The 27,265-nt window shown below is 39.5% G+C and overlaps 2 protein-coding genes and 1 long non-coding RNA gene across 3 annotated transcripts; 2 read left to right on the top strand and 1 right to left on the bottom strand.

Annotated features, from left to right (window-relative positions):
* Positions 1-708: 708 nt before the first annotated feature.
* On the bottom strand, positions 709-27,265 carry LOC112182030 (allantoate deiminase). Its single transcript, XM_040518435.1, is given in 10 exon segments — positions 709-762; positions 765-833; positions 933-1,094; positions 1,181-1,306; positions 25,501-25,743; positions 26,126-26,212; positions 26,350-26,455; positions 26,538-26,647; positions 26,826-26,942; positions 27,251-27,265. Coding segments are annotated over 10 exon segments (1,089 nt in total).
* Positions 2,922-3,598, top strand: LOC112190484 (the record flags this gene model as incomplete). Its single annotated transcript, XM_024329918.2, has 1 exon — positions 2,922-3,598. A coding segment is annotated over one exon (600 nt), but the record flags the coding sequence as incomplete, so codon positions are not given.
* On the top strand, positions 16,192-19,850 carry LOC112178171. The gene is made up of 5 exons (XR_002927408.2): positions 16,192-16,455; positions 16,572-16,658; positions 16,960-17,009; positions 17,739-17,864; positions 18,085-19,850. It is a non-coding gene; the product is annotated as an uncharacterized LOC112178171 (long non-coding RNA).

Raw genomic sequence — 27,265 nt, 5'->3', positions numbered from 1 at the left:
ATGAAGCTGATGATGAAAAGCTTGGTTTATATACCAGCGTGGTGCTTGGCTTTATCATAGGCTTTTGGAGTGTTTGTGGCACATTGATAATGAAGAAGTCATGGAGGTATGCTTATTTTCAATTTTTTGACCACATCAAAGAGAAAGTAGCACTAGCAATTGCATTGAAAGTAGCTCGTTTGAAAGCAAGGCAGTGATCGGAAACAAAACAAAAAGAAAGCAGTAGTTATATAATATGCTTTCTGATTTCTATCTATTCTATCTATGCAGTAATGTATGATGTACATTTCCTTATGAACCTTGTTTTTTGATTAGATGTTGCTGTTGTTATTTTGGTAATAGCAGCAATGATTTAGCTTCTATGCTTTTCTTTTTTCACTTGTATGGTCAGTCTGAGTGTCCGTATAATCAAGTTTGGCTTTTGTTTTTGGTAGAAAGTTGTGAAATTTCCTTGAAGAGGTAAGGTTCTATGTCCCCCTCTTGGTTTGTAAATTTTTATGTTTCATATGAATAAAATGGGGATTGGGGGGAGCGGGGGTCGCACTTCCAATGGCGGGGTCGCACTTCCAATGGCTAGACCTCCAGTACTAGTAAATAAAGAATAGAAAATGTCACATACAAGACCCATCATGATTATGTACAATTGTCACATACTAGATTATTGAGATTTCTCCTATATATACAGTAATGTCGAAAAAATGCTCCAATCTAGAGCTGATTCTCTATGAATGCCAGGATTGCCAAACCAGATGCCCAAACATCATATCATCCAGTACATGTTCTTCAGGGAAGTGACTTATGCCTCCTCGACAGCGGACAAAAAGCATACCCACCTGTTCATATTTTTGGAGACCAGAATTATACACCACAGGAAATAACAAAAACAGTAACATATGGTTTATGATTCATCTTGCAAATTAAAGATAACAAACCATAGTTAAATGAGACAGAGCCATTGTATCATGTCCTGCTCCACTCATTAATACAGGTACTTCATCCTGAACAGAACCTGTCATTCTCTTGAGCCCAAGATAAGCTGCTGACTTCAGCTTCGAAGTCAGCTCAGAATCGCAAATGACTGCATTTGCATCATGCTGAAAAGGTTCAAAGCATGTAAGGTTACTGTCTTACTTGTTAAGCTACCTGCAAATGATTGACTAGGACATGAAAAGTTCCACACCTTACGATCAATTGTGCACGAAGCTGAACGCCTATCACATATTTGATACAATCGGTTAGATAATTCACATACAACAGCTTCACGTCCCATGTCATCAATTGCACGTAAATCTACTGTGAATGTTACCTGAAAATCAAGAAGATCATTTTCATTACCCGATTTGGCATTTAATATCAAATTTAGCAATGTCAAGAGATAAACTTCTTGCCTGTCTTGGAATAACATTACTTGCACTTGGCCAAGTCGATATCTCACCAACGGTACAAACGAGTAAGTTGAAAGTGATTCTAATGAGTAACTTTTGCATTGACCATCAAAAGACAGAAAATCTTGAGGATGCTTACATAGGCTTTCTAACAATACAATGGCTTCCGCAGCAGCAGCCATAGGGTCATCACGCATGGACATTGGAACTGTTCCAGCATGCCCCTGGGAACCTCTCATTGTAACCTACAATGTTTATGTATATTGGACGGCTCAGCCGAAATAAAAGTATAATATAATGCCATTGTAGTTTACTATTTTATACATCAACATCTGTATGATGAAATACAATCTATAATAGGAGCTTTTGTATTCAACTTCTTGGTTCTCTCATGAAATTATACAGAAATTTTCCCTTATGAGACGTGTAGTTTCTCATAAAGATGTTGTTCCACTTTTTCCAGGACCTAAAAATCAATATTAGTCCCTTTTTGAATCCTCATGAGTTCCAGACATATATGTGTAGTTGCATAGTACAATTCTCAACTACGGAAATTTTTCTTGTTTGTATGATTAAATGAAACATAATTTAGACATGCACCTATGAAAAGCTGAAACACTTTTGATACCTTTAGTCTTGTCTGTCCAGCTATGCCTTTAACAACTCCTAGAGGAAAACCAACCCATTCCAGTACAGGCCCTTGTTCAATGTGAATCTACAACATGAAACAATCAGCAGAGTTTGCAGTCAGAGCACTAGAAGAACCTATAACATATATACTATCCCATTTAGCAGACAAGTACTATCCCAACTTCCCATTTACTACAATATATACTATAAGAAAATATTATTTGATAAGGGTGAAACTGAAACCAGTATCCATAAAATGATACAAGATTGTAAATGACCTAATACAGGAAAACCCAGAAATGACAATAGGATGAACTTTTGAAACGTGAATGTAAGAATCAAGAAAAGGAAGTATGTTTGAATTGAAAGAGAAAGAGGCTGTCATACCTTATTGTTTCAGATGTTACCTTTATTGCAAGCTTCTTCTGTTTCAACTTGTGTTTCAACATACTCTGTATTAATTGATTTGAATTGATTTGGGCCGGGCCTCTTCATTTGTGGGTCATATAAAGTCTCACCAGTTATTAACAACTCTCCAACATACTCTGTATCAATCAAACCAAAATAACCTTGTCATCTCATCTCTCTCAATTTTTGTTTCTTCAACAATGGCTGCCGCCTTCATCTCTCGCAGATTCAGCTCAAAGCTCGTAAGACCCTCTCACTCTTCTTCATCGTTCTCCACCATATCCTCCACCTACTTCATCACCCAAAAGCTCCTAAACCCTTCACTCACTCGTCCAATTCCACTTTTTCACAAACACCCTCAAACCCTTTCATATCTACTTCAAACCCCAACTCCATTTTCAAAGACTACAAAGGAACAGCACCAAATCTAAAACCCTTTGATGAAAAATCCACTAAAGGCTTGGCCTTTGATCCATCTTTGTCTTCTTCGATTCTTGATCCATTACCCAACAATTTCATTCTGGTTTTACCCAATTGAACACTCCCAGATTTAAATGGCCGTCGGGTAATAGACCCAGATTTCTTTCGACCTCCGGTTCATCTGAACCTGAGAAACCCCAAAACCCAAGTCAGTACCTAAGTCAAAACCCGAATTTCAAGCACCAAGAAATCGAAGGACCGACTGTGGAGCGAGACCTCTCTGATTTGGGCAATGAGACCCGAACAGTCCTTGAAGTGATGGCCAAGAACATGTATAGTCTGAGCAGGACTGTGGCTGTTCTGGGTTTGGTTCAGCTCGGCCTTGGAGCTTACATTTCATACATGACTCGGTCTTCGCCAATACCCGAAGTATCAATTCAGAGCTTTTTGGCATTCGGGTTTCCCTTCTCTTTGGCGTTCATGTTGAGGCAGTCTCTGAAGCCAATCTACTTCTTTAAGAAGATGGAGGAGCAAGGTAGGCTGCAGATTCTGACTCTTGCTCTTCAGGTTGCTAAGAATTTGAATGTTTTCTTCATTCGGGTTCGTGGGGTTTCTGTCTTGTGTATTGCTGGTTTGTCAGCTGGAGTTTTGTTCCAACTTGCTTACAAGTTGACTTGATTTTTGTATGAGATTGTTTTCATCACTTGTGATAGGATTATTATGAATCTATAAATCATGTGGAGATTGACATTGCATATTGTCTAGATGCTTTTGGCTACTTGGCATTTCAATTTTGATGTTTCTTCACTTTGCTAACAAATTTGGGACTCTGATGCCTTTGGAACTGGCAAAGCTATGGTGATTACTTTAGTAGGAGAAGCCTCACATATTTGGACTGTCTTATTAAGAACTGTTTAGGCAGAGTACCGCAAAACATAGTCCAAAAGGAATGCACAAAACACAGTTGAGAAGTGGATTGAATATATTTGAGAACATTGCAGAGCTGTTCCAGAACATATTTGAGATCAAGTTCTGTCCTTCACAAAAGCAGGCAATACATGAGCAAGAACAAAACGAAATGCAAGTAACTAACGATTATAACCCAAGAACTCAAGAAGTACGTCCGTCTTTATATAATAAATTATGGAATATTTTGATTCTCCAGTTAAAAGCATCACTTTGGATATGTCCAGAAAGGTACAATAAAAAAGACAGTAAAAAACATATGGTGTTTCTTATTTAAGTAATGAAAAACATATAACATTATGTTTATCATCCATATATACATCGGTCTCTCCTCCCCCTGGTTTTGTGAAACCGCAGAAGACTATCCAATATATCTTAGTTGCAATCATTGATCCACTATTTCCTTCAGCACTACCAAGCCAAGATAACAATAAGAAATTCAAGAGTTCACAAAAACAAATTGTATTTGATGAACTAGCAGCTTATGACCGATAACAGTTGGACCAGCATTTTTGGTACTTCCCCAAAAATTCCATCATAGCTCTATAAGCATGTGAAGGTAGAAACCATGTCAAACGCTAGTATGCAGGCTGCTTTCTAAAGACTCAACATTGCCCACTTCTCAAGTAAATAGCTTTCAAGTTGTACACAGAAATTCCTGCACAATCAAGGAGATGCCAGCATTTTCTGAATTGACATCTTGCAGAGCAACTCAATATATTCCACGGCAGTTTCGCCATCAGAAGGCTCCATTAGAAAGACAATTTCTCTTACATATATGCTGCTTTACTCCTTCAAGGGTCTACAATGAAAAGCTAAATACATCAAAACATTTTCAAACTAGCTTCAACGATATCAAGCCATATGCTGTTGAAACACTCTACTCTGGATCTAAGCAGATGATGCAGGAGAAAGTTCTAATTTTGTAGCAAAAATGCAAACAGCAATGAGAGATAGGAAAGAATTTATCCTCACTTGCCCTACATATCTTCTGTTTTTTGTCTTTTGGGAGTCTGAATCCTGATCGACTGCTGAGTCTCCTGAATCCTGACCCTTTATAACCCACAATCAGGTAGAAACAAATCAAATATTGACCTCCAAGCTGTTGTCTTTGTAAAATACTGCCCTAGTTTGCAGAACTCACGAAGGTAAAAAGGTTTTACTGCATTCATCAAAAATAAATTAATATAAAGTTTTACTAATGTAAATGCATTTGCCCTGATGGAACAGCTGTCACAATTCACAACATACAAAGAAGTTCAGCAAATGTAACTGATTAATATTGATTTCTGCAGCTACAATGGTAATGAAGTGCACCAAGCTCTGAAAACATGTCTGAAAATGGAGAAGATATAGTATCTATCAGGTAATATATAATAGCAAGGAACTTTCTTGTGTTGAATAATCTTGATTTCTCTAGAATTGGAATTACCTGCTGGAAGGGAATTTTACAATTTCAGATTCCAACTGTGTTTTCTCTTGTATCAGTTGTAATCACGGAGCTTGAATTCTCTTGTCTCCCAACCATATGTAAGGGATGTGGGCTATGGAGCGCCAATACTGACCTTTACCTGGTTTGCATCTCACTTCTAGCAGTGGACAGTGACGGATACTAAGTTGTGTCAGTGAAAGAAGCCTGCCTTCATCTGGAATGGACAGTAGTTTGGGGCAACTCCAGATAAAGAGTCTTTTAAGAGATGTGAGGGACTGAAACCCTTTGCTGGGTAGATACTTGAGATCCGGAAAGTCTTCGATTAAGCTTAATGAGAGATTTGGGAAGCACCATCTCTTTCTTGGGTGGAAAGGAAACCAGTTCCGGATCTTCACCACTGATCCACAACTCTCTAAGAGATGTGAGTCTGTGCAAGCCGCATTCGAAGAGTGGTTTACAACTCTTGAGATTCAGAACTTTAAGAGACTGAAGGTTAGGAGGCAACCCTTCTTCTAGGAAGGAAGTGAAACCTTCACAATAGGGGATCCTTAATATCTCAAGAGAGTTGAGGTTGTGCATGCCTTTGGGTAAGGCCTGCAATTTCTCACAACTGGTGATCTCAAACTCTCTCAAATTGGAAGGACTTCTTGGGAACCCTCCTGTCGGGAAGGAAACAAGACTTCTACAACTGTAAATACTCAACTTCTGAAGATTGGAGAAGTGGTAAAGACCATCTGGTAAGTATTAGAGATTTGAGCAATACCAGATGTGAATGTATTCGAGTGAAATGTTGTCATGTAATGCATCAGCTATTGACTCCAGTTGTCTGCAAGTATGTATCTGAAGGTGTTTAAGCGCCCTGGGTAGCTTGACTCTGGATGATAGAGATATCAAAGATGGACAGTTCCATATGCTCAAATACTCGAGACAGGACTCCTCATCCTGAATCAAACAAGGAGAAGAAGATGAAGAGCCCCCTATCGCCTCCTCATCCTCCACCAATGATTTCAAATTTTGGCATCTATTTATCTCTATTCTCCTTAGACTTGGCGGTATCTGATATCTTGCAAAATAAGTAATCGCAACCTCGAATCTTTATATCTTTAAGAGAAGGTGGCAAACTAGCCAATGGAAAAGAAACTAGGCTTGGCCACTTATCAATGTGAAGCTCTTGTAGTAAGCTGAGGTGATGCAATTGAACAAGATGTGAGTTACCTTCAATACTCAAATGACGAAGTGACATAAGGTTTTGCAGAAATCCATCCTCATTCGGCAATGAACATGTCAGCTCCTCACAGCTAGTTATCTCCAAATCAAATAACTGAAAGTCAACCACACTTCTGTATACAACCCCTTTGCAATAGAGGATGCAAAATACAGAAAGTTCTTTATAGTTGGCAATTGAAACTACCAGTTGGTCACATTCACGAACCACAAGCTCTACCACACCCTCCAGTTTGGGGCATGCATAAATGGAAAGCTTTTTCAGGCAAGGAAAATCTATAGTTATCGTTCAAGAGGAAAATCTATTTTGTAAAGTATGAATCATAGATATTTCATTATTATCGTTACGTATAAGGTACCTGCAAGCAATAAATAAATCGAGTGTAGGATGCCAACATTTAACCCTTATTGTTCTCTTTTCTCTCTGTTTCAGAAAGAGTGAGCTCATTTCTATATGATCCCCTCAATTCTTTTCCTAAATTACTAAGATGTTCTATCTAGTCATCTAGAGCTGAATCTCCATGAATGCTAGGATTTCCAAACCGCCGCCTCGACTCTGTTCAAATTTTTGGAGACCCTGAATTATACAAAAAAGACGAACAATAAGATGGATTTCAATATTCAGCTTGCAAAGTAAGCATAACAAATCTTAAAGATGAACCGAGCGTGAAATGCTGAATCAAATTGGTCGTGCGTTCGACTCTTGGAAGCCGCGGTTTGGTTTTAGTTTAAATTGGAAGTTTCTAATTGACAAAAATGCTTACTGGATGAATTTCAAAATCCGACAAATGTGAGGCCACTCTTTCGCCAATTATCTAAACTAGCCCAGACACTCAACTATGTTTTCCCACAATTTGCTCTATTAAAAAAAAACACAATTTGCTCTCCAATGTCCAATGTATAAAAAGAAAAAAAATACACAGTTTCAACCATATAATGAAAATATTTCTTTCACACAAACGTACCAATTGAAAAAGGTTAATAATAAGTATTCACTAGTGTGAGATTTTGTGTTTTCTTTTTCTTTTTCTTTTGAAAGAAAAAAAGAAACATATGAAATTTTATCTTTGTCATGGATATTGTCTTGGACATTATCTAGAATGTCTTGGTGAAGCTTTTAACACCAAATCTAAAACCTCTATTTATAGTAGTGGAGGTATATGCAGATTTTCAGTGTACATGAACAATGGTGTTAACGTTAGAGATTGAGCGGGATCTCTAGTTAGCTTTAGAGAGAGAGAGAGAGAGAGAGAGAACGACACAAGCGAAGTATAGTGGTTCGTTTCCCGCCTTAGCGGGAAACTACGTCCACTTGAAAGTTGTACTAGTACGTTGAGCCTTGCGGCCCAAGGGGATTACATGAGATGTAATGGGATTGGATTGAATGGTGTTTAAGTGGGAGGAGGCATTCCTTTTATAGGTGAAGGAATGCTTCTCCTTTACATTGTTTTCGATGTGGGACAAGCAACCACCATTTCTAGTCTAGAAAGCCTATTTGTGAGGGCAACTTGGCAAGGCCGGAAAGGTGGCTTCCCAGCGACGGATTTGCGACTTCCGGATACCGTAGCGTAGCTTGAACATAGGGCTACAAGATGCAAGTAGCGGTTGGATCCCATGAGGGTGTTGTTTATGCTTGGTGAGGTAGCAAACTAGCCTTGCTAGTAGAGATATCTACAAGTCCCCGAAGTCCCCGAGTAAGAGGAGCTTCTTGGTTGGGGAGTTATAATCATGAAGTCATCAAGCATAAACAATGTCCGAGAGGCGCCTAGCCCCTACAAGTCCCCGAGCTCCGTAAGCAAGAAGGGACTCTTTTAACCTACACAATGAAAAAAATGCGCATATGTAGAATGCTTGTTGTATTGGTTACCGCTCGTATTAATGGAATGCGAAAAGAATTCGTTTTGTTGCGAACAACAAATGGTAGAAGAACTCAATATTCCATTAATGTGTATGAACATGTAAAATATTGGTAGTTGTATATGTGGATCTTATGGCCATATAACATGCACAATAGATAGTGGCAAGTGTAATGGGTGTCCATATAAATTTGTGGGAGTAGTCCCGGTGACATCGTATGAAGCGTTTGTGAACTTGGGGCTTAAGTAAAGCATGTTGGACATGATCGAGCAAGTTGGGTTGTTCGAGCAAGTTGGGTGTAGTTGAGTGTGTAGGCGTTGTGCGAGCATGCGAGGCATGGCCCAAGCGCAAGTCGTGGCCATACTCGATACCCAAGCGAGTCGTAACCCGAACAAGTCGTTTATCCGAGCATGTTTAATTAGGTCATAAGTGTCACAAGCTTCTAGATGCATGTCACAAGTAATTGAATTTAAGCATGTATGTGTGTAGCATGTACTTGTAGTAAAGTTGCTAATAACATTTTATAGGCATGCTTAAGGGTCATGGAGACATGTATAGTCATGGCATCGGCGGTAGCTCAAATTGTAAGAGCGAAAAGATAAGAGGAAGGCACTTATCTTATGCCGATTTGAGGTTCATTGCTTGTGGCGGATAAAGTACTCCGATAATGTCCGTCAACTCGTAGTTGAGGTTGAATGCTTAATAGAAATAGTTGAATTTCCTTGAAACAAAATAGATGATTAATATGTAGATTTGTAAAGTCAACATAAATAATTTGCATATGTACTTTGATAAAATTGTAAGCAAAGTGTATAAGCAAATGTGGTGGTTGATGACAAATAACATGTATGTATATACATATATATATATATATATATCTATTTTGAATGTCGAATTCGCGGGCAACAAAACTCACTATGTGCAATGATAATTGGAACATAGCCGTGACGGCATCATTTACATGTAAATGCGTTAGTCAGATGGCACAAGTGAGATGATCCTTTTGATATACGTATGCTGCAACATGTGTATATGCCAAATGTCCAGATGGCATGAATTCAATTAATTGCATGCTTCTGATATGAATTTCAATTTGGTGATGTGCATGTTTGTTGTAATATGGATATGTACCCATACTTCTACATGCCTGGTAATAAGCGTGAGACTTACCTGGGCGGTGGGAGCTCATACACGTATCATGGATAGCTACGCACGTTTGTGTGTCAATGAGCCAATTACTTTGCGTGGCAAAGTAGTTGCCGACATTCAATTGGATGGACTAAGATGATTATGCACTGGGGCATCCATTTGAATATAATATATCTTTGTTCAATAAAGCAACATATATATATATATGTATACCATTTACCATGAATCACTTTAAACTCTCTGGCCTATCATATCAATGTATATATAAAGGGCCTGCTGTAGTGTAGTGAATAACCATACTTGTGTTGTATGTGTGCATGGCAGACAAGGATACATATGACACCCATCCGTGCAAGTAGTAGGCACGTGTGTACCAAAATAAAGAGAGAGAGAGAGAGAGAGAGAGAGAGAGAGAGAGAGAGAGAGCTTATCTTCGCTTGAGGCCTTGACAACCACAAAGACTCGGGGAGTTTGAAGCCATAATTGAAGGCCGGTGTTCGACGGAACAAAGAAGCAGCTGCTGGGCACAACGTCAGCGAAGGAGATTGCAGATTAATGATCTGATGAGACCGTCAGATGTAAGTGAGGGGTAGGTTTTCCGCTGATGGATGGCCTCACTGAACAGAGGTTGATGGATAACGATGGGGGCCAACGATGCAGCTGACGGATATCCTCGATGAGAGGATGGCCAGCGGGCGGTGCCGCTGAAATATGGTTAGCGGGTGCTGAAGGATGGTCAGCGGTGCGGTGCCGTCGAAGTATGGTTAGCGGGTGCTGAAGGATGGTCAGCGGTGCGGTGCCGTCGAAGTATGGTTAGCGGGTGCTGAAGGATGGTCAGCGGTGTGGTGCCGCCGAAGTATGGTCAGCGGTGCGGTGCCGCCGAAGTATGGTCAGCGGAGACGTGGAGCGTATTGGAGGTGGGCGGCGGAACTGAATGGAGCAGAGGTGCTCGACGCTAACAGTTTTGGCAGTTGGTTTTGCGGCTAGCGGAGGTTTTGCCGCCGACGTTTCCTAGCGGTGAATTTGTCCGGCGGTGAAGCTCAGTGATAATGCTCAGCGAGTCAGCGGAGAAGCTAGGCGGAGCTTGCCCGGCGGAGGCTGCCTAGCGGTAGAGCTCAGTGGTGAAGCTCAAGGGTGCAGCTCGGCGGAGCCTTGGCCAGTGGGTGGTGATATTTAGCGGAGTTTTGGGCATGGGTGGAGAAAGGTGAGCTAGAGTGGCTAGCGGTGGCTCAGCTAAGCTTTTGCCGACAGTTGTGGTTGGCGGATCTTTTGCCGGCAGGTGTGGCTGGCGGAGATTTGGCCGCTGATTATGCTTAGCGAAGGAAGCAGTTGCCGCTAACGGTGATGATGGTCAACGGTGGTGGACTCGGAGTTTGGCGGAGGAGTGCCTAGCGGCAGAAACTTCCCGCCGATGGTGCTTCGTTGAAGAATACATGGCGGTGTTGGCCGCTGATGAAGTTGATCGGAAGGGAGCCGGCGGTGAACAGTGCAGCGGTGGCTCCTGGCGAGGCAGCGGAGGCTCGTGTCGGCACTTTGCTGGCGAGGGTTGGCTAGCGGTTGCCGGTTGCCAGCGGTAACGGAGCTCTTGGCCAAAGGAGTTTCGGCCAGCGGAGTTGTCCAGCGGATAAGCAGAGCTGCTGCAATGCTTGATGTCCAGTGGAGTTTTGTTCCAGGTTTGTTGAATGGTGGTCGGCGGTGAGGCTTGGCTTGCAGTGGCAGCGAAGCTTGCTGGCAGAAGGTGCCAGTTTGGTGTTGCCGCTGAACCAGTGTGGCGGTGCCGCTGATGATGATTGAAGAGTGTTGGTGTCCACAGTAAATCTCTGGGTGTCCAGAGTGAGTTAGCGACAGATTTTTTTTTTTTTTTTTTGAGTAGTGCAGCGTTGATCACAGTTGCTGGGCGTTGACCACCCTGATCGGCGTTGACTTGGAAAATGGCACAAGTTGCCGTTAAGAATTATTCTGAGCCCAAAGAAAAATAATGATTTAAGATGACTTAACTCAATGGTAAGTGACGAAGCCTTTGTGCTGGCTTCCCACAGACGGCGCCAATGTTAACGTTAGAGATTGAGCGGGATCTCTAGTTAGCTTTAGAGAGAGAGAGAGAGAGAGAGAGAGAGAGAGAGAGAGAGAGAGAGAGAGAGAGAGAGAGAGAGAACGACACAAGCGAAGTATAGTGGTTCGTTTCCTGCCTTAGCGGGAAACTACGTCCACTTGAAAGTTGTACTAGTACGTTGAGCCTTGCGGCCCAAGGGGATTACATGAGATGTAATGGGATTGGATTGAATGGTGTTTAAGTGGGAGGAGACATTCCTTTTATAGGTGAAGGAATGCTTCTCCTTTACATTGTTTTCGATGTGGGACAAGCAACCACCATTTCTAGTCTAGAAAGCCTATTTGTGAGGGCAACTTGGCAAGGCCGGAAAGGTGGCTTCCCGGTGACTGATTTACGACTTCCGGATACCGTAGCGTAGCTTGAACATAGGGCTACAAGATGCAAGTAGCGGTTGGATCCCATGAGGGTGTTGTTTATGCTTGGTGAGGTAGCAAACTAGCCTTGCTAGTAGAGGTATCTACAAATGGTAACTCTGTTTGATTTACTTCAAATCCAGTAAAAAAATGAAATTAAATCTCCTTGAGCTCTATTTTTTTTTTTTTTGAATAGGATTTGATGTTATTAGATATCAAAGCCATGAAAACAGACCAGAGTCTAATAGAACTTACATAAGAAAATCGGGACAAAACCGGATAACCTATCTAAGCCACTCTAAACTCATTAAAATCTAAAGGGACGCTCGCTGAACAGCAAGCCTAAATTAAGCAAGAGTAGTCTCGCTCTCTAAGGAAGAAATATTCATCTAGTCTAATCTGTCAATCACGCAATTGTGGTACAAATATCAACTAGAAACGTCTTAGAATAGCCTATAGAAATTACCCCTACTTCAAAAGGCTTGAGTCCAGAATGTTTAAGAGCCGAGATAGCTTAAGAGAGCGCTAGTCCCTTCCCCTTAGGGTTGGAACCGACACCATCCTCAGCCTCCTCAGTAGCCAACAACCTCAAAAACAGGTTGCTCCTTGGGCTATTCTTGAAGGTCTATAGCCCTTCTCCAAAGTTGAGCCCCCACAAAGAGGCCTAGTCATCAGTAATGGCCCATTGAAAGCAGCCCCAAGAAACTTCGGCCCAGAAGCCCAAATCAGCTCGGTCAAAGTCAACCCAAGTTCAAAACTAGGGTTTGCCGCCGGTTTTTTCAGATCTTCCCCGCAGCTTGCCGCCGCAGTCACCAGCGCTGCCAGACCAGTCCCAGCCAACCTGCTCCCAGATCCGGCCACCGCCAACGCCATCATGGCCTTTCTACCACCGTAGCAGAGCGCTGGAAATCTGCAGCACCACAACCTGACTCGGGTGCATCCCCGCTCGACTCCAACACCAGCGTCTCCATTCACCTCGACCTGACCCTTAAGTGGTCAATCGAAGCCGGCCCAAGAGACAGAGCTTGAGAGCAGCAAAAGCTGCAACAGCTGATGACATGATTCAACAGCCCACGTCAAGAAACATCACCCTCAACCGAGAATCTCCTCAGCCGGAGTCTTTGAGAAACTTGATCGCGACCCCAGCGCCGGTGCAGAAGTGACCACGGTCTCTCCACACCCGGGCTGCCGCCATTTTGCTCCTGCATGGTCTGGAGAGCACGAGACTCCCCGCCGTCATCACGAAATCGGAATTTCGCCCTACCGGGTCTCTCCACAAGTTTCGGAGGCCCTCTCTCCATCTAGAGATCTTATTCTCCTTGAGCTCTATGCTTTGAAGTGTAAGGTTATTACTTGGGGGCTTGTTTTCGGTCTGTTGTTGGCTTCTTGTAATATTTACTTCAATGATCAATGAAAAGGTGTTTCACGTTTCTCTCTTCTTTTTTTTTAAAGGTATATATATATATATATATATATATATATATGTGTATATATATAGCAAGGATTTGAAGAGGACGTCCGCGAAGAAGGAAAAATGCGGACAAACACATGTCAGCCAGTCAATCAACTTCATTTCCATGTGGGTCTCTAACTCTAATCTAGTTTTCTAAGACTGAATCTTGCTCCTAATCTCGATCCTTCACTGTCTCTCCAATCTCCAAATCCAGAAACAAAAACATATTGAATAGAAAGTGTAAATCTTGAAATGGGCAGGGCCTCAATAATATACATCACCATAGCACTTTTTAGTGTTGCTACTCATCTCCCATTCCCCAAAGAAACCCGCCACCTCCACCGCCACAAGCTCCGCTCTAACTTCACTCTTTCCTTCCCTCCACCATTCTCACAATCCCATCCCCTTTGACCTTCTCATCCTCTCTAATCATCATCGTTGCCAGCGAAAACACCATGCCCAACAAAATTTTCTGCGTATCTTTTCAAAAATTGTGTTGCTGCATACCCCAATCCTCAACGCTATTCCATTCAAAATTTACACCATACAACATTCAACTAACAAAATCCGTAATCAAAGCCAGAATATTAACCTACTTATAATCCCATTAGCCATTATAACAAAGTGGTCAGGTACCCAGGTTAATTCTCCGACCCGTTTCGACAAGGTGACGGAATCAACGCGCGCCAGTGTTGGGTGTAGGTGAGGTGGCGGGGATGTGGCTTCGGTGCGCTTGAGAAGAGTCAGATGTGCCATTGATCATGATTGGTGGCTTCTGAGAATCAAAATGGCGTGATTTGTTTTTCCTCTTTCAAATGGTCAGAGTGATGAAAAAGATATACCAGAATCTCAAATGGTCTGAAACTTCTAGGTTTCCTTGATTGTGAATTTGTGATTCAATCCAAAAGAAAAAAGAAATCATGATAAAAGTTTTACATCAATATTAATAGACAATTGTTCAATTTCTGTGGATGGAAGAAGTCTAATGTCTAATGGCTGAGTTTCTTGGAAGATGATTAATTAGTGGGTGGGGGGACCCCATATCAGTTTTGCAAGTAAAACAACGAATGGTTGACACGTTGTTCCGTCCGCATTTTCCCCTCTTCACGGACGTCCTTCTGAAGTATTCAAACCCTGTACGTAAAGTATTCAACATGGCCTAGTAGACTTTGCTTCCATATAGAAGAACACTAAAAAGAGGACCCTGGATAGACAAAGACGGAGTGATTCCTTTGTATATATACATGCCAATCTTATTCAGGTAATAAGTACACACTTGGACTCAACTGTAAACATGTAAAATGGGTTGATTCCACAATGATTTTAGTTTTATGGCTGTAAGAGCATCTTTAGCAATGCTAGCTATTTTCGAGCTAAATTTTAACCAAAATAGATAAAATGACTTTTTAGCTAGCCACTTTAGAAATACGCATGTATCAGTGCTCTCTATTTTAGCTAATTTTGAATTTTAAATGAAGATTAAATAGTTTAAATGTATTAATAAATTACATAAAATAACTCAAACTGAATGTTTTAAATTATAGAGAGCCTCATGTCGGTCTCTATATTAAGGAGGGAGATAGCTAGAAGTTATGTTGGAGAGCCACTTAGGAGTCTGGTGTAGTTACTAAAATAGATAGAAAACTAAACATGCTCTTAAAAATAGCTAAAGAGTCAAAGAAAAGAGTGAGCTAGAGATGCTCTAAAAGACGAGCTTGAATTAACAATGAGAAGATAATTATGGAAGTCTACAATGATAAGTAGTGGACAAAAAAAATGGTACAAATTTACTATGTAAGTACAAAAGTTTGTATGTTTTATGTGTTGGCATTCCCATACAAAAGCAAGTGAAGCACCTTATCCCATTTCATCCTTAGAAGCTGGAAAAAGAAGCCTACAAAGTTCATCAAAACTGGTCTCGGAGAATTTCAGGTAATTGCATCTCATGCATAAGCACGGGATTGCAACATGTCACGAGTCAATACGAATCAGTCCTAGTCAACCCTATGTTTTTGGGAACCCGATTTTGGAAAGTATCTTTTGGTTTTTAGATGTTATATTATAAAGATATTTTCTGACTGTAAAAATCATGCAATCGTTTTAGGATTTGGGTATTTTAATTGGATATCTTTTTATTGATTATTGAAAGACATTTCCTATTAGGAGTCCAATTAGGGTAAATCTTGACAATTGAGGATTTGTTTTCTCCTCAATATATTCAGAAGAAAAAAGCGTTCATGTTTGGGGACTTAGACGCAAGAATTCATGTTCTGCTTGTTTGCTTAGAAAAAGCCGCATAGGTACTTTAAAACACTTGTTCCATGTAAAAGTGTCTCATTCATTATTCATATACACGCATTGATTCTCTCGAGATCAGTAGAGAAGATTGGTGTTGTAAGAGGAGCGATATTTGCAGATCGTTCAAGTGAAGAAGAATGTCAAGATTCAAGGCAAGCACCTCTTTAGTGAGTCTAGAGATTGTAGCTGCGTAGAGAGTTATATGTGTTTGTAAAGAATCATATCCTTCACTATTATTGGATTGATTTTATTTGGGTTCTCAAGAGTAAGAGGCTCGCAGTGTTTTTAATCTCAAAGTTGTGCTTTTTGAATGAATTTTTGATTTTTGCCCAGTAAGGATTGCAACGTGTCTATCAATCTCCGATTTCCAGAAAACACGTTCTGTTATTGTATTTTCATACTAGTTGCTATTTGTCCAAGAACTGTTCATCGGCTCGGCTTAGTAACAGTGCCGGCTCGGGGCATGGATGAAAAGTCAATTTTGCCCCTGCCTTCTGTTTCCTGCTCAGTCCGATCGTGTCTTCGCCCCACGCCTCCACAGAGAGGTGGAGAAAAGAGAGAGAGATAGCGAAGGAGGTGGTACGATTCGGATTCGATCTTCCCTGCGTAGATTGGCTGAACGCAGAAAGCCTTGGAGATTTCAGGTTGGGAAAGCTTTCGCAGTGTTCGTTTTGGGAGGCAGAAGGCCTCAACTAAGGCTATTCAGGGATTCGAGAGAAGGAGGAAGACCATAACAAAGACGTACTTCGTTGGCTGAGAATTTGCGGGTAATCAAAAATGGTGTAATTGCTGAGTTTAGCACTTATTTGTGAAAGATTGTTGGGTGTGTGTCTGATTTGGTGTTTTATGTGTTTTATCAATTCGAGTCTTTTATGTGTTTCAGTTGGATATAACTTTGTTTAGTATTGATTTCAAAACTGTCCGAGCTCATCTAGAAGACGGAGTTCAGGCTAGAGCAAGATGTTCACAGGTATGCTGGCACTTCGTTTTCCACTCACTTTTGATTATCCAAATCAATCAATGTAAAAGAGAAGCCTCAATATAATAAGCACTGATAGAATAGAATTAGCCCAATATAATAAGCACTGATAGAATTTTTTCTGGGTTGTATATTTGATTGGTCAATGATCGGATGCTTCAAAATTGAATACTTGGATTTCGATATTTTATGATTAGTTCGTTATAGTTTGAAAAAGAGTGAGAGGGTTTCTGAGTATTTGACTTCTCTGAATGAATTTTGGTTTATGGTGTTTAATTGAATCGATATGCAGAAAGTGCTGGATTATTCAGTTTTGTTTTCTGGTCAGGAAGCTGGATTTAGGTAAGCAGTTTTAAGATTTATTAATTAGAATTTAATTGATTATTGTTTTGGAGATAATAAGTTTTATACCAACACCAAGCATCAAATCCGCCTCCATGTACAAGAACAAAGTGGTTGGTCTCAAGATCATCAATCTTTACATCCTACCAAAACAAAAACAAAAATCCTTGGGAAACAGAATAGTACATATGAAAAAGACTCGAAGTTAGTTATAATCCATTGGGAAAAATAAGACGGTACTAGGAGTTGGTGAAAAAGTTAAAACCAAAAACAAGTATATTTATTTATGTAAAAGTGTAAAACCATGTTATCTGTCCTGCCGTTTATGTAAAATATATTTGTGTTCATATTGATTAGAGCCCTTCGCTTTCATAGATTGAGTTTTACAGATTAAAAATGAAAATTCCTGTGTTCGGATAATTTGGTTTATATTATGTGGTTGATGCCATTGGGGAAACATTGGTATATGGGAAGATCATTATCTGTTTTTTTTTCTTCATCATTGGTATTTTTTTTTTCTATTGTTTTGTCATCGATCTGTGGTCTACATAACCATATTGCCACTGATGATGTTTAAATCCTGGCACTGTTGGTAGTTTGTCTGGTTCTAAATATACGAAAGTTTGGTTTACTATTCATAGTGTTCATAAGCCATTTGTTGTATCGGCTATTGCCGACCTTTGAGTTTTTTGTGTGGTTATTCAACTGCGAATTGTTTATCTATTGCAGAAATGGATAGAAAGAAGGAATGAAAGAAAGAGAGAGGTCCGTTCGATCTTTTGTTGTTGGTTGCTGATCAAAGGATTGTTGATAGGGAGAGAATTTTCATCTGTTCCGTGTTTGTCGGGTTAAAAGGTAAATGCTCTGTGTGAATTTCATGGATTTGCTTTGTGATTTTGATTTCATGCTTCTGATTTTCAAGATTGTTATTATAGTGGCCTATTTGGGTATTTGGTGTCAGAATTTCCCTCTGATATTTTGATTGTTAATCTCTGTAAATATGGAACCATATATATTTACGTACTTGAGGGAATGATTACTGATCCCCTGAATATATTGTTCGACATGCATACAGATTATTCCCAACCACTATCTTGCTTCAAGTCATTTTCTTCAGTGAGTACCAGACCCAGCAAGGGTAACCAAAGCACCACAGCAAGTAAGTTTTCAAATGTTGCAGATATATATTCATCAGGGTAATTGATTCTGTCTTTGCTCAATTTCTGGTTTTCAAGTAAAGTCAGTTGCTTCTTCACAGCTAAAATGGGTTCCATTTATGCAATTTGGTGAATTTGAGGGATAGATTTTTTTTTTGTGGTTGCGTGTAATTTTGTAACATTTGTTCTTAGTTTTTGAGGGTGTACTTTGTTTAGTGATATACTGTTATACAGCTGCAATCAGGGATGTAGTGAAAGACATCAATTGAGATTGGTATAAGACGGTAGTGTATCTGTTTCATTTGATCGAGTGTGGTTTCTGCTTATTTTTAGTTGTTTGCTACTTTATTTTCTGCTATACCTGTTTCATTTGATCAACTGTGGTTTCTGCTTACTTTTAGTTGTTTACCATGTTTTTATTTGAACTGTCCATATTTGAAATTCATGGAGCACATGGGTACCTTAGAAACATGAACTGTACTACAGAAGATCATAGTAAATGAGAAGGAGAGGGAATTCATGATTATATGTAATGAAATCAAAATTGATCGCGAGATTATTGCTGGAACTGAGATAGAACATAATGAGTCTGGTATAACACCAAAATTGGTCATGTACTGTTAAAGGTGGAAGTAGTACATAGTAGCTTCCTTTAGCATGGTATATATTTGGTTAATGTGAGAGTTCACAGTTACTTGCATATACTCTTGCAAAGGAAAGGGTTGGTCTCCTACTTTGATATTCAACAGATGAAGTTTCTCATTCAGAGGAAATGAATTGCTATTAATTATTTCAGATTTCAGTTTAGCCTCTGTTCCACCTTCTCTTTTAAGTTTTGCATATAAATTCTATAGATTTTTCAGCACCACCAGTTCAGAAAAAACAGGAAATTAAATAGAATAGAAAACTATATAATGTTCCACAGTCAATACTCCAATTCTCAAAAGCAGCTCACTATAATTTGGCTTTGTTTGCCATGGACTGGGAACCACATAGTTTGAAGAGACAATTAATTGACATAAGGTCATTTGTTAGTCATTTGTGCTCTGCTTGGTGTCTAGGTTTGGATATCTGTTAGTCATTTGTTCTTTATGGCCCTGTTTGGTGTCTAGCTTTGGATTGTGGATCCAAGCTCACGTTTAGATTGAATGATTAATAATGGAAGAAACAGAGACTAACTTCCAACTTTGATCCAATTTAAGTAAAGAGTTTACATCCCACCATTTTGTGTTCATCAGGAGGAGTTTCCTCCCTGGAAACAATCCAACTTTCTTTGACTTGAAAATTTCCAATTGAAAATTTAAGTTCAATTCTGGCAGCTAGGTTATTCTTCCCCACTGTGTTCATATTGGTTGTTTATCACTCTCCCTTTTGAACATGAAATTGATGATCTCTGAAGTTGGTTTAGATTACAAGTAAACCATATTGTTCACAGTGAGATGAGTTTTGATAAAAGATGACATATAGGCATTTGATTGCTCATAGTGACATCAACTTGGCTTCACTTTATGATTCTATCTTGATATGATGTATACCAAGTTTCCTTTTGATTCAAGTCAACTTGAAAGTCAATGAATCCATAATTGTTATATAATTAGTTAATGAATGCATTGCTGGATCAACAACTTTTTAAGCTTAGTACATCTAAGTCTGACCAACTTTATCTCTTATCTGTTCATCTATATATCATAGTTGCATTTTTTCCCCCAGCTTCATCATGTACTCATCAAGTGTGCTTAATAGCTGGATGAAGATTCATAGTTGAAGGCTACAGACTTTGGCCTGTCAGATTTTGTGAAACCAGGTTGGTCAATTCTTCTTTTTATAATGCGCACAGCTACTTGATCTTTTAGTAGAGTTATTTGGTCAGTGTTTTGTTATGAGTGAATAATCTTCGCAGATGAAAAGTTTATCAAAATTGTTAGTGGTACATACTGTGTAGCCCCCAAAGTGTTACATATGGCTTATGGTACAGAGGCTGTTGTCTGGAGCGTAGGTGTGATTGCACACATTCTATTGTGTGGCAGCTGTCCATTTTGGCCTTGAACGAAGTTTGGCATTTTTCGGGCAGTTCTAAAAGTTGATCCAAGTTTCAATGAACCACCTTGGCCACATTCTCTACAGAGGCAAAAGTAATTTTGTCAAGCGCCTATTGAATCAAGACCCACGGAAAAGAATTACCACTGCACAAGCATGAAGTGAGTGCCTTATCCACTCTCAAAATGCTTAGTCATGAACTCATGATTAACTTCTGAAACTGTCACTCACTGCTTTCTCTTGCAGGTCATCCCTGCCTTGAACATCATAACACTGTTAAACTTCCTCTGGACATAATAATATTGAAGCTCATGAAGGTTTATATGCGCTTATCACCTCTCCGCAAAACTGCTTTAATGGTGGGTATATGATGCCACTTTCAACTGAAAATATATATTAGTATTGCTATTGTATCTATCGATGGTTATTATCCCTTCAAGTTTCTTATTGCAAACCCTTTTTTTGTATTAAATACCAATTTTTCACTATTTCCTCAAGTTTTTGGTAGACTTTAAGACCAAAATAGAGCACAGGGAAAAAGTAATGTTGTTTCTCATTCTTTTTCAGTTTTGTGCTGATGGTTAGGCGCTTAAATCCTAAACTAAAGGTTGTTAGCTGTTCTGTACTAAGTGAATAAACAATCTAATTTAACCATGATATGTTGCTTACTTTGAAACTTACTAACTTACAATGATACTATTTCAGGGAGTTTTTTGCTCAGCTTTCCAGGTTGGTGTATCAACATGGTGTCTTAACATGACAGGGCCGATTTTTGTATCTCTGTTCAAGCCTTTGGGGATCGTAGTTGCAGTTGCCACTGGTTTTGGAGTGTAGCATACTCTTTACTCTCTGGGTTCAGAAAATCTAGAAAGAAAGCACGGGCTAGCTAGCTTAATTTTGAGTTTAACTACCAAAAGACTAATTGACTGAAAACACGTATCAATAACAAAGAAACCCGCCGCAAAGCGCGGGCTATCTATCTAGTTAATATAGAAGCAGTCACGTGGAGTGATACAACCATGTCTATGACTAATTTTGTACAATCAGGTTCCACGTTGCTACTAGAGAATACTCCCAGAAACGACCTAGGCGGACAGCGGAGATGGGAGACTCTTCAAAGTCTTTACTGATTGGATTTCTAATCTAAAACGCACCTCCATCACTCACTCATCCATCATCACTTAAAAGTTTCCTAAACTTGTAAATTGGGTTGATGTTGCATGACGACTTGGAATATTCTGGACAAATAAACCTAACCACGCGGTTCAACCTTAGAGTTGCTATAAATTCAACTTGTGCTCAGCATCCCATGCATCTGCAACTTACACGAAGTTAAAGGCCTGAAAATAATGGATATCTATGTTTACTTTAACCCTATCTCTCGCCCCATTCTTGACTTCTTGATCTTGTTATTTTTGGCATCTTCGTGCCTAAACAATAGCAGTGTCGTGGTGGAATCATGCATGGAGGAAGAGAGGCGAGCACTTCTCAGCTTTAAACAAGATCTCAGTGATCCTTCTGGTAAGCTTTCTTCTTGGGCTGGTCACGAATGCTGCCAATGGACAGGGATTTCATGCAACAACCGCACTGGTCATGTTGCAATGGTTGACCTCCGTAATACATATCCATACACCACTGGTGATTATCAGTGGAACACCACGGAGTATCTTCAATCTTTTTTGGGGGGTAAGTTAATTAATCCTTCTTTGCTTGGCTTGAAACATTTGAGTTACTTAGACTTGAGCTCGAATGATTTTCAAGGGATTCACATTCCCAAGTTTATTGGGGAGCTTACAAGTCTGAGATATCTCAATTTTTCAAGTACCCAGTCTTTGAATTCAGTTGTGGGAGAGATTCCTTCTTCTCTTGGTAACCTCTCAAACTTGAACTATCTTGACCTCAGTCTTTATAATTATTCTCTTTCTTCCAAAAACTTGAATTGGCTTTCTCATCTCTCTTCCCTAAAATACCTCAATCTTAGAGGTGTGAACCTTAGCAGCACAGGAGTTAGTTGGCTACATGAGGTTAACATGCTTCCTTCACTCTTAGAGTTGCATTTGTCTAGTTGCAAAATTGGTGGAAACCAGCTTCCACTCTCCATGCCTACAATTAACTTCACATCACTTTTGGTCCTTGATATGTCAGGGAATAGTATTAATTTTTCATATCCTAAATGGATGTTTAATCTTACTAGCCTTACAAAAGTTGATCTGAGTGGGAATTCTTTCAGTGGCCCCTTTCTTGATGAATTTGTAAGACTCAAATCTCTAGAACACCTTGACTTACAGAGTGTAGGACTCAAAGGTCAATTTCCCAAATTTAGTGGAAATTTGTGCAGGCTCAAGTCATTAAGTCTTGCGTCGAATCAAATTGATGGGGGGATTGAAGAGTTTTTGAGTGGTTTCTCAAATTGTTCATTTAATAGAATGGAGTCACTAGATTTGGATGGCTGTGGGCTGGTAGGCAAATTGCCTAGTTCCTTGGGAATGCTGAGAAGCCTACAGCATCTCCAACTCAGCAACAACTCTTTTTGGGGATCCATTCCAGAATTTATTATCAGCAATTTATCATCATCCCTGAAGACACTTGATCTCTATGATAATATTTTCAACGGTTCCATTCCTCAAAGTTTGGGAAAACTTTCTCAACTACTGAGACTTGATCTATCTTATAATTCATGGGAAGGCAATTTAACCGAAGCCCATTTCATAAATCTCACAAAATTAGAGTCTTTTGCAGTTAGCACAACCCAACATGTGCCCATCATTTTCAATTTGATTGATTATGAATGGATTCCTCCTTTCAAGCTCCACCGCATTGTAATGCACAACTGCCGAGTAGGCCCCGGCTTCCCTATATGGCTTCAATCTCAAACTAAGCTCGTGTTGGTCTCACTTGAGAATACTGGACTCTCGGGTGCAATACCAGAGGAATGGCTCTTTAAGATATCTTCCCATATCCTATGGTTGGATTTATCTTCCAATCAAATAAGCGGAAAGCTTCCGTTCCGATTCAACTCTTTTCAGAATCTAAGGTCCATAATTCTGAGCCATAATCAATTTGATGGCACTATTCCATCATCTATTTGTAGCATTCAATCTCTATATGAACTTATTCTGAATAACAATCAGTTATCCGGAGAATTCCCTAAAGAATGGAGTTTGTGGAGCCGCATAGCCATTGTGGATGTCTCAAACAACAATATGTCTGGTAATATTCCAAGCTCAATGGGCATTCCAAGTTCTCTTTATATGCTAAAGACAGACAACAATCATTTTAGCGGAGAAATTCCTTCTGCCTTGCAAAATTGCTCATTTTTGGAGAGACTTTATCTTGGAGGCAACAAATTTACTGGAAGCATACCTTCTTGGATAGGATCAAAAGTATCCACAATCACAGTGCTGCAATTGCAATCAAACTCTTTAAGTGGACATATTCCTCATCATTTGTGCAGTCTTCCTTTCCTTCACATCCTAGACCTTAGTCACAATAGATTTTCAGGGACCATTCCCAACTGTTTGAATAAATTGACTTCTTTAATCCATAGTAGTTATTGGCACTTGATCGGCTTCATTGATATTGAGGTAACAACTGTGACTGTAAAAGGAAGAGTAAGTGAATACTTAGAGAAAAATGTGTGGTTTCTAACCATTATTGATTTTTCGCATAATGATTTAGAAGGTGAAATTCCTGAAGAAATCAGCAGTCTCGTTGGATTAGCTACATTAAACTTGTCCATTAATCAATTAAGTGGAAATATCCCCTCAAGAATTGGAAACTTGCGCTTGCTTGAAACATTTGACCTCTCCCAAAACCAGCTTTCAGGACAGATTCCACAAAGTCTCGCTTCTCTGACCTTCTTATCTCACTTGAACTTGTCTTGCAACAAGTTGACCGGAAGAATTCCTTCGGGCAACCAACTTCAGACGCTCGATGATTCATCTATTTATGAGGGCAATCCTTCACTCTGTGGATTTCCTCTCTCAAAATGCCCAGAGGATGGAGACCACATGCATGAACCTCATGAAGATGAAGCTGATGATGAAAAGCTTGGTTTATATACCAGCGCAGTGCTTGGCTTTATCATAGGCTTTTGGAGTGTTTGTGGCACATTGATATTGAAGAAGTCATGGAGGTATGCTTATTTTCAATTTTTTTACCACATCAAAGAGAAAGTAGCACTAGCAATTGCATTGAAAGTAGCTCGTTTGGAAGCAAGGCAGTGATCGGAAACAAAACAAAAAGAAAGCAATAGTTATATAATATACTTTCTGATTTTTTTCTATTCTATCTAGGCAGTAATGTACGATGTACATTTCCTTATGAACCTTGTTGTTTGATTAGATGTTGCTGTTGTTATTTTGGTAATAGCAGCAATGATTTAGCTGCTATGCTTTTCTTTTTTCACTTGTATGGTCAGAGTATTATCAAGTTTGGCTTTTGTTTTTGGTAGAAAGTTGTGAAATTTCCTTGAAGAGGTAAGGTTCTATGTCCCCCTCTTGGTTTGTAAATTTTTCTGTTTCATATGAATAAAATGGGGGGATTGGGGGGAGCGGGGGTCGCACTTCCAATGGCTAGACCTCCAGTACTAGTAAATAAAGAATAGAAAATGTCACAGTACAAGTAAAATGAGAAACATTATGCAGGGGCTTCACAAACCAGATGCCCAAACATCATCATCCAATACATGTTCTTCAGGGAAGTGACTTATGCCTCCTCGACAGCGGACAAAAAGCATACCCACTTGTTCATATTTTTGGAGACCAGAATTATACACCACAGGAAATAACACAAACAGTAACATATGGTTCATGATTCATCTTGCAAATTAAAGATAACAAACCTTAGTTAAATGAGATAGAGCCATTGCATCATGTCCTGCTCCACTCATTAATACAGGTACTTCATCCTGAACAGAACCTGTCATTCTCTTGAGCCCAAGATAAGCTGCTGACTTCAGCTTCGAAGTCAGCTCAGAATCGCAAATGACTGCATTTGCATCATGTTGAAAAGGTTCAAAGCAAGTAAGGTTACTCTCTTACTTGTTAAGCTACCTGCAAATGATTGACTAGGACATGAAAGTTCCACACCTTACGATCAATTGTGCACGAAACTGAACGCCTATCACATATTTGATACAATCGGTTAGATAATTCACATACAACAGCTTCACGTCCCATGTCATCAATTCCACGTAAATCTACTGTGAATGTTACCTGAAATCAAGAAGATCATTTTCATTACCCGATTTAGCATTTAATATCAAATTTAGCAATGTCAAGAGATAAACTTCTTGCCTGTCCTGGAATAACATTACTTGCACTTGGCCAAGTCAATATCTCACCAACAGTACAAACGAGTGAAGTTGAAAGTGATTCTAATGAGTAACTTTTGCATTGACCATCAAAAGACAGAAAATCTTGAGGATGCTTACATAGGCTTTCTAACAATACAATGGCTTCCGCAGCAGCAGTCATAGGGTCATGACGCATGGACATTGGAACTGTTCCAGCATGCCCCTGGGAACCTCTCATTGTAACCTACAATGTTTATGTATATTGGACGGCTCAGCCGAAATAAAGTATAATATAATGTCATTGTAGTTTACTACTTTATACATCAACATCTGTATGATGAAATACAATCTATAATAGGAGCTTTTGAATTCAACTTCTTGGTTCTCTCATGAAATTATACAGAAATTTTCCCTTATGAGACGTGTAGTTTCTCATAAAGATATTGTTCTACTTTTTCCAGGACCTAAAAATCAATATTAGTCCCTTTTTTAATCCTCATGAGTTTCAGACATATATATGTAGTTGCATAGTACAATTCTCAACTACGGAAATTTTTCTTGTTTGTATGATTAAATGAAACATAATTTAGACATGCACCTATGAAAAGCTGAAACACTTTTGATACCTTTAGTCTTGTCTGTCCAGCTATGCCTTTAACAACTCCTAGAGGAAAACCAACCCATTCCAGTACAGGCCCTTGTTCAATGTGAATCTGCAACATGAAACAATCAGCAGAGTTTGCAGTCAGAGCACTAGAAGAACCTATAACATGCATCCATTTTATTGCTGTTTCCACAGAGAATATTCTAATACAGGTTATCAACATAACCAGCGTAGGGCATTATATACCTCAACATAACCCCAAACTAACTTTAGGTCATATCTGAGCTGCTGCAAGTGCTCCTCTGTAACTTCAATGGAGTTTTTCTTAAGAGCATCTTGAATTGTCACACCACTGAACAAGGATTATAATCATAAATTAATTGATAAAGAATAGTGTTACAAGTAGATATAAATTAGGATTTATTCGAGGAAACCTTTTATCAGTTATTTGCAGTGCTGAAACTGGTAAAATTCCAGCTATAGCAGCACTTCCTATGAATGTAGACTGAAACCTTACTCGTTCTTCATCACTAAATGCTATTACCTACAGATGTTGAGCAAAAGCAACATGATATTAGTAGTTAGAATTCTAGCAGAGCCACCAAACAGTAATTTCTGCATACAGTAGAAGAGATTTAGTGAAATGTTTCTTGTGAAGTAGTCAATGATATTTTTCAATGAGCCAATAATATGTTTCTGCAAAACCTCAATTTTACACTGACCTCAACCGGCCGCTTTAGTTCTCCCAATTTTCCATCGATACTCAAAACCTTCAATGCAGATACCACATAAATGATGCCTAAAGACCCATCAAATATCCCGGCATCAACAACAGTATCCTGTTATAACAAATAGATTAAGGGGATGGAACTGTTCATTACTCCTGCTATTTGTAGTACCCAGAGTACAAATTCAGTTAGGAAATTTAGGGGAAAAGAACAGTACCAATTGAGAAAAGGCAATATGAGAAAAAAATTATTTTATTTATTAAATTATTATTGGGGATTTGGGGCGGGTTTGGAGGTTTAGTCCCCAATGGGGATGGGGACGGGGAATCCCCAATATATTTTTATTGGTGATTAGGGTGGGGATGGGGGTAGAAAATGACCCCGGGGATGGGGATGGTATTGTGATCCCCATCCCCAACCCGCCCCATTGCCAT

Source organism: Rosa chinensis, chromosome 1 (genome assembly GCF_002994745.2).
Source record: "Rosa chinensis cultivar Old Blush chromosome 1, RchiOBHm-V2, whole genome shotgun sequence".
Lineage (NCBI taxonomy): Eukaryota > Viridiplantae > Streptophyta > Magnoliopsida > Rosales > Rosaceae > Rosa > Rosa chinensis.
This window is presented reverse-complemented; position numbering and strand designations above follow the sequence as displayed.